At 32.7% G+C, this 8,348-nt stretch overlaps 1 protein-coding gene across 1 annotated transcript; it reads right to left on the bottom strand.

Moving 5' to 3' along the window:
- Positions 1-6,022: 6,022 nt before the first annotated feature.
- On the bottom strand, positions 6,023-8,074 carry LOC110686952 (UDP-glycosyltransferase 79B6-like). Its single transcript, XM_021863575.1, has one exon. The coding sequence runs from the start codon at positions 7,749-7,751 to the stop codon at positions 6,372-6,374; it is 1,380 nt and encodes a 459-aa protein (XP_021719267.1). The 5' UTR covers positions 7,752-8,074; the 3' UTR covers positions 6,023-6,371.
- Between the last annotated feature and the right edge of the window lie 274 nt (positions 8,075-8,348).

The raw sequence follows: 8,348 nt of genomic DNA, 5'->3' as shown, positions 1-8,348 counted from the left end.
TCGATAATCAAATGACGTGAAAGGTATTCATAACTTGGTTTGGTTTTGGTGAGACACATTTGGGTGTTTGCAGGGGGTTATTCCCTTGGCCAGGGGTTACTTGGTCAGTCAGAGGTAACTTGATTAGGGGTTACTTGGTCAGTCTCGATAGATCAGGGGTTACTCATCGGTTAGTCATGGATTACTCAGTCAGGGGTTACTCATTGGTTAGTTATGGATTACTCAGTCAAGGGTTACTCGGTCGTGGTCAAGGGTTACTTGTATCATTGAGTGTTAGCTGTTCACTTACAAAAGTTGCTGGTAACATATAATATATATAAATGAGCATGAGTCATCCGAATATAAAAAGGTAAAATATGTAAAGGCCATAAATCTTTTTATATCTCCAATTTTTTTTTTTGTAATCCTACATTTAATTAAAATTCTGATACACAATACCATGATAAAATGGGTATATATATCTGTGAATTTGCACGGGTACTAACATGATAAAAACCATAACTAACAGTAAGCTAATTTTAGTTTCAAATTTCAGCATATATAATACATCAACTTTTAAAATCATGCAATTTGCACGGGTACTATACTAGTAACACCTTTTTGTCATCTTCGTGGTGCGACACTAGGCAAAAAATTGGAATATCAAGTGTCGTTATTTCGTGGCCTGGCTGGGAGACCTGATTTATGTATTAGTGATATAATACGATATGATATGATATGATTTAGGTAGTAAATATTTTTTTTTAACACAAAACGAAGGAAATATAATACTGTTATTTAAGGCTTAAAAACATTCAGTACAACAAAAGCATTGCTCTTCAAATCATTCGGAAAGGGAACCCAAAATAAAATACGGGTAGTAAATATCAATAGCAGTTAATACTTAATAGTTATACCTTGTATGATTTATGAACAATAAAAATATTAAATATGGCAATGTAGCAACCACTATGATATGACCTGTCCCAACGGTTTAAGCTCATGTCAAAAATAGTACTCCCTCCAAAATTTGGGGTCGAAACTCCCGCACCGTGATAAAAAATACATATTTTAAATAAAAAGAGGTATTGAATTTTTTTATTTTTTTATTTTTTTATTAAGTTCTAAAATGTTCAATCCATTTGCTTTTTTTTTAGTCCTAAAATGTTCAATCCATTTGCTTTTTTTAGTCCTAAAAACCATTACTATCACATTTTTATCAAAATTCCCCATGTAAATTTTGCATTTCTCATATACTTTTACTCTTTCTGTTTTGTATGAATTGGAACATTTTCTTTTTACACCCGTTTCATCTTTCATATTAATTACAACATTTTTATATTTGAAAAGAACCCACCATTATTTTATAATTTCTCTCTCCCATTAATCCTATTTTTACAAATATTTTATTATTTATCTTTCTTAGAGCAACTCCAACAGTGTAAAATTAGGACTAGCTTGCAATTTATGAAACTAATAAATAATTAGCTTAACCATTGGAATTGCATTACCAAATTAGCTAGGTAAAGCTATTTGCTTAGCTAAGCTAATTAGCTTAGCAAATTGTGGGAATTAAAAAAAATTAATTAAATAAAAAAATTATTGAAAATTTGCTTAACCATTGTGGGATTAATTAGCTACAAGGTAGATTAGCTTTGCAATCCTAGGTGGCATGGCAAGTTAATTTCACAATTAGCTTACCATTGGAGTTGCTCTTACCAACCGCACTTACACTACTTTTATTTTATTTTATTATTATTTCTATTTCCTACTTACAATAATCTTAAATATACTAAAATAACAACCGCTGACATCATCACTTATTAAAATTATACACATGTCAAGCTGTTGTTAAAATTTTCCCCGCCTAAATCAATTGCTGACATCATTTTTTTTACCTTAAATTATTACAATATTTTTTGTGAAGACAATTATTATTATTATTATTATTATTATTATTATTATTATTATTATTATCTGACTTCAAAATATAATTACTATCGGTTAAATAGTACACATAATACATAATTTGCTTAAGTTTATATTGTTCTTCAAAATTAATAAGATCTAAATATCATTACAAATGGCAAGTAATAATTATGTTTTTATAATTTATTTCATATTAGAGACATATATATTTATTTCAATATATTTTTTTACGTCGTGCTTCAAAATTAATAAGATCTAAATATCATTGCGCACGGGACTTATATAGTTTATATTATAAAAAATCCTATAAATTTTCTTAAATTTTGTGAACACCATGGATGGAGCATTACTTTATCTCTATATTTTTTTGCATATCCCGTGTAAATTTACCTTTTTAATGTATTTTTATTATTCTTATTTAAGTTTCTTAATTCCCATTAAATTTTACCAAAATTATATAAACTATATTAAGAGATGGAGGGAGTATTCTTTCTTTTTCTTTTTCTTTTTTTTTTTTTTGGATCATCCATGAATTTTAAGAGGTTATGATAGATTTATATTATGAGGTGATGGCTCTTATGATTTGTCAGTTTTAGCAATAAAGTGATGTGTCAATTGGTTCAGCTTCTTTTTTTTAAAAAAAAAAATTGAAGTTTCTTCATTTTTCATGGTGAGATACTTTGGCCTTGTTTGGTTGATAACATAAAATAAGAGAAGTGGAAATTCATGGGATTTGATAAATTGAGGAGTTGTTTGGTTGACACAAAAAAACTAACATAGGGGAAGTGGAACTTTATAGGAATTTCAACTTCCCACAAAACAAGGGAAGTAAATTACATATCCCTTCCTAGGTCAATTAAAATTCATGGAATTTCTTAATTCTTATATTATTAACCAAACAAATTTAGGAAATTTCTAAGAGTTTCATGAGAGAAATAATTTCCCATAAAATACAATTTTCTATGAAAAATTAATTCTCATGTCAACCAAACAAGGCCTATATATTATTCAACAATTTGTTATAAATTTGATGTTATTCCACCCAAAAATAAGACAATTTTGTACAGGACGACAATAACAAATAACCTACTACCTTGCTCAAAATGAGGAGAGAATCTTACCCACATATATATATATATATATATATATATATATATATATATATATATATATAATTATTTATTTATTTATATTATCTATGATTAATTTGGAAATTATTAAGCTCGACTTTTTAACATTTGTGCCCGCTTTCTTATTCTTATTCTCATAATCTCATGGGATAGTATCAAGTATCAACAATATGTCAATATCCGAATCATTGAAATTGAGTCCGAAAAATCAAACCAGAAATAAGGTAATTGAACCAAAATTTAGAGAAATGAACAAAACTAATCTTTTATACAGTTTATCATATCTTTCGAGTTTAATTCAAAACTTACGATAATAATTTAAGGCGACAAAGATTAATTTGGTATGCAAATTTCTTGAAAATTTATATTCCTCTGTAAGTACTGGAAATGCAAATTCCTTTATGTTAAAGGACCAAATCAACCGTCTTTTAGAAAAAAAGGATCAAATCAATCAAAAGCTTAAATTGATGGTTGAGGTCAAGGAATATGTTTTATACTCTATCACCCGTCTTCACATGAAAGGTCCTTTGGGTTTGAAATGTGGATGTAACACAAGCACTCCCATACCCGGCGCAAATTAATTCCAATTTGAAAGATGGATGGATGAGATTCAAACCCATGACCTTTATGTCACCTTGCTTTGATACCATGATAAATTTCGAGAGAATATGAAATGGGCATGGGTAACCCGAACAAGGAGGAGGAGAGTTTGGTCCACAAACTAGGCTTAAGAGCTTCCATACTAAAACCAATTGGCAATAGCAGGAGTTACTCCTCTACCTTATAAAGTGAAACCACATCTTCTCTTTCTGCAATGTGGGACACTCACAAGTGGGCTACAATGGGTTTCAACACCCCCCCTTCACTTGTGAGTATCCTTAGAATTAGAGCACACCAGAAGGTACAATATAAATCCTCTTTGGAATGAACATCCAATAGAGGCCCTTTAATCAGTGGTTTGACAAATACCCAGTTATGAACGGCCCAACAAACTTGGGCTTTGATACCATGATAAATGACCAACTCGACCAAAAGGTTAAGCTGATGGTTGAGGCACGGGAATATGTTTTATACTCTATCACTTTGAAGTTTAATGAGAAGTTCCAGTTACCAAGGTCTCTCTAGGTAATTAAATTTCCCCATTTTGTAGGAAGTGAAATGAATTTGTCAAAAAAAAAAAAACCTTAAGAATTGCAATTTCAATCCTTTTTTTTTTTTTTTTTTTTTGTCAACCAAACAACATCCAAAATAAATTACCAGGGTTTTAAATATAATGAAGAGTTTCCAAGTAAATTTAACATTACGTATTATAGCTAACTAAAATCATGTCGATGAAGAGTTTTCTAAAGTAACTAAACATTCACTACAAAAAAAATGAGAATAGACAACACTTAAGATTGCAACACTTACAGAAATGTTACTCTTAATAATCTAACGCAACAATATTTATTTGTTACCTTGAACTAAAGTAACGGAAAAAAAAGTGTTACTCTAGACTATATAAGGCAAAAGTTGCTTAAAGTGTTACCTTTTTCTTGTCTAAGACAACAAATATAATAATTGTTACATGAAAAGATAACAATAACAAAACTATTGTTTGAAAATGTAATATTAATATCTATGTTGCCATCTATAGCAACATTTATATATGTGTGTGTGTGTATATATATATATATATAGCAAGTTTGGTAGAGCCGGTGGGAAACTCAAAAGTCACAAGTTCGAGCCCTACCAACTACTAAATGTTTGGGAGTGACAACATTTAGAAACATTTTTTAATTATCTCCTTAGATGGCAACATTTTTCATTTGTTGTTTTTGTAAAAGTGTTGCCTTATGTATCATTTTACCTTGGCTTTCAAAATTGTTGCCTTTGAATAAAAATGTGTTGCCTTATGAATAGACAACGGGGGCATAAATTACGCCTCATATGTGTTGCCTTAGCTACAAGGCAACACTTTTTTATATTAGGCAATGGTTTTCCATTGTTACCTTTGCTTTATTTTGTTGTAGTGATTATTACAATTCAATTTGGTAAGAAAAAAAATGATGCACATAAGATGACACATGTCGTAATTGTGACACACTACTGACACCACATCATAAAGAAGGGTAGCACATGTCATTAATATGTTGGCTCTATATATTGTACGGAATATTCTTATTTTATCTATGGAACTCTCTCTATTCCTAAATAATTAAGATTTGAATACACAATTTGCATCATTACTATCTACAATTTTTTTGATTGAGAAAGATCACTACTACAATATTTACAATTGTATACAGTTAAAAAAAATAAAAAGCCAATGTAAATACTTCCTCCGTTAAATGTTGTGCAACTTTGGGATATTATTTGTGAGATATAAAATATTCCAAAGTTGTACATAACATTTAACAGAGGCAGTAACAAGTCAAAATTAGCATTCTTAACGTTTTCTTCATACTCGTCCTTTTCGAATGGAACGTGATGCTAGCATTCAAAATATTCCAAACTTTGGGATACTAGCATTCTTAACGTTTTCTTCATACTCGTCCTTTTCGAATGGAACGTGATGCTTCAACTACCCTCACGGGTCATGCACTAATGCTCATGCATCTCATCACTCATGTCATGGGCGTTGGGGTGAACGAATTTTATGATATCATCGATGGTTTTTTCTACCGTCGAAAAATAGATGTTTTCTTAAGCTGTGAAAATAGAGTATTACTCCCCCATCCATCCGTGTTTTAATAAGTGTTATACTTTAACCAAACACGCATGTTGAGACACATTTTTAACCATCAATTTATCTAATTATATATTAGAAAAATCATATGAAATTTTATAATATGAAAGTGTACATAATAACGAATCCAATAATGTCTTATTCAACAACATTTGTTTTTATTTATTTTTTATATATTAGTAAAATAATCAAGTCAAAGTCATTATGTGAATAATAAAAAAAAATCAAATTGTAACACTTATTAAAATACGGAGAGAGTAATAAGTGTATTAATCAAACTGATATACTATCTTGTTTTTTAACAAGTGCTTTATTTTGACTGATAATATTTTTTAATTAGCAACTATAGAAATTAGGAAAAAAAAAATATTTAGAAACTTTAAAGTCAGACGAATCTTACAATTACAAACATGACCTTATTGGTTTAGAACAAAGGGATACCTAACAGCATAAACCCTCTTTATTTTCAAATAAAAAAAAAAAAACATAAACCCTCTTAATTTAATTTGTGCTCATCACCCAGTGATCGATGCACTTATTTAATAATGGAGGGGGATTTCTTATCTTACTATCTTAGACCAAACATTTAGATCTTAGGTACCAAATTAATTCATAATCTTCTCCAAATCCATAATAAAGTTATCAATGTAACCCTTCATAAATCCTTGGCTAGCCATAATTTGTCTCCACTTAGCATGATTATTTTTAATTACACACCCCACTTCACTCTTCTCATCCATCACTAACTTAATAGCATTACACAAACTTTCCTTAGACACCCACCCATTCTCTGCCTTCTCCACCTCCACAGCCACCTTCAGCTCCCCTGCCATCAACCTTGTGTTCAATATTTGGTCACCCAATTGCGGCACCAACACTATCTGACTCGCCGCCATCAAACTCTCCCACATGGAACCGAACCCACAATGGTTCACAAAGCACCCTACTGAAGGGTGTGCTAGTATTTGAGGCTGTTGCACCCACCCACCATGCACCACACCCCTATCTCCTACTCTTTCCTTGAACCCCTCGGGGAGCGCCTCCTCGATGGTGCCGCACCCCTTGGGTGGCTTCAAGGCCACTAAGAAGGGTAGTTTTGTCATTTCAAACCCTAGGAGTAGCTCCTGGAACTGATCCCTTTCAAGGATGAACTGACTCCCAAAGGCACAGAACACAACCGAGCCCGGCCCGAACCCGCACAACCAGTCGGCCCATTGGGCTTCAAGTGGGTTGTTACTATTGTCATTTTCAGGAAGTACCGGGCCGGTGAGGATCACGGGCTTGTTGTATTGGGCCGACACGTAATCACAAAAGTTGCCTTCAATCTCACGGCAGGTTCTAATGGCAATGGCGTCACATGATTTCAATGCAGTTGTAATTCGTTCGTAAAAGGTGAAACCGCTTCCATAATCCTCCCCTAAGAAGAGCAAGCTATGGGCCTCAGGCCCGTGCAAGACAACATTAGAGGAGGGGTAGCCCGGAGGAGGCCGGGCTACGTCCTCCTCAGTAAGAGGTCGATCCCGGGCCAGGTTACGGGCCGGGACCAAAGCGATCGCGAGGGATGCAGCGCAAACCACATTATAATTAACGGACTTAATCCCGAGCTTAGCGGCGATCTCAGATGCCCAATGGGCGATATCGTAAAAAAAGAGGTGGGGTTTGGGGCTAAGGCCTATGATCACGCTCTCGACCTCAGGACGAGTGAGGTCAAGAGCGGTGGCAAGATGGCCGGTAAGATTAAGGTGGATGTCGGAGGCGGTTTCGGCCCCGAAAGGAAGAGGGTGGACGTGAGGGACCGTGATAGGGTGAAGGGTGATAAGATTTGGGTAAAGCACCAAATGTTGTAACTGAATCTTGGCTTTGTTGGGTAAAAAGAATGTGATTTTGTGGCCTCTGTCGGCAAGTTTGTTAGCAAGGTGAAGAAAAGGAGTCATATGACCCACGGCAAACCATGGAAACATCACAATGTGGAGTTGTTTAACCATTTTTTTTTTTTTATTTATTTTTTTTTTCTAAAATCTCTTGCAATTATGTTTATACGGGAAAAAAAGGAGTACAAAAAAGGGAGATACCTTCGACTCTATTTATGGAGTGTAAGGTGGAGGGAGGTTTATCCTTTTTCACTCACATTAATCGGTAAATGGTTGGAAATAAATTTAATGTTCAACTAGCATAGTGCCCGTGCGATGCACGAATTATAAATCAAATTATTAAACCCGTAGGAAAAATAAAAACAAAGGTAATTCATTTACTATTAAAGGACTTGTATTAATGGTCAATAAAAAAAATTAAAGGAACGTTATTTGAATAGTATTTTATGTTATTTAAATTTCTTTTAATTTTTTATAATATGTTTTATTAATTGAAAAATAATTGAATAATACTCCACATAGCTATATAAGTGTGGACTAATTTATTTATATCTCCCGTTGAGAAAAAACTAAAATTTTCTTATTATACCATCCGCATCAGTAGCTACAATCAATCTAATATATACATGTTTTATTTACCCGTCGCACTCATTAAATCTATAGACACAATAATAACCTTATATTTGACCTATCAGAACATATATTTTCCTA

This window comes from Chenopodium quinoa, unplaced genomic scaffold (genome assembly GCF_001683475.1).
Source record: "Chenopodium quinoa cultivar QQ74 unplaced genomic scaffold, ASM168347v1, whole genome shotgun sequence".
NCBI lineage: Eukaryota > Viridiplantae > Streptophyta > Magnoliopsida > Caryophyllales > Amaranthaceae > Chenopodium > Chenopodium quinoa.
The sequence above is the reverse complement of the archived record's forward strand: the minus strand, read 5'-3'. Positions and strand labels throughout refer to the sequence as shown.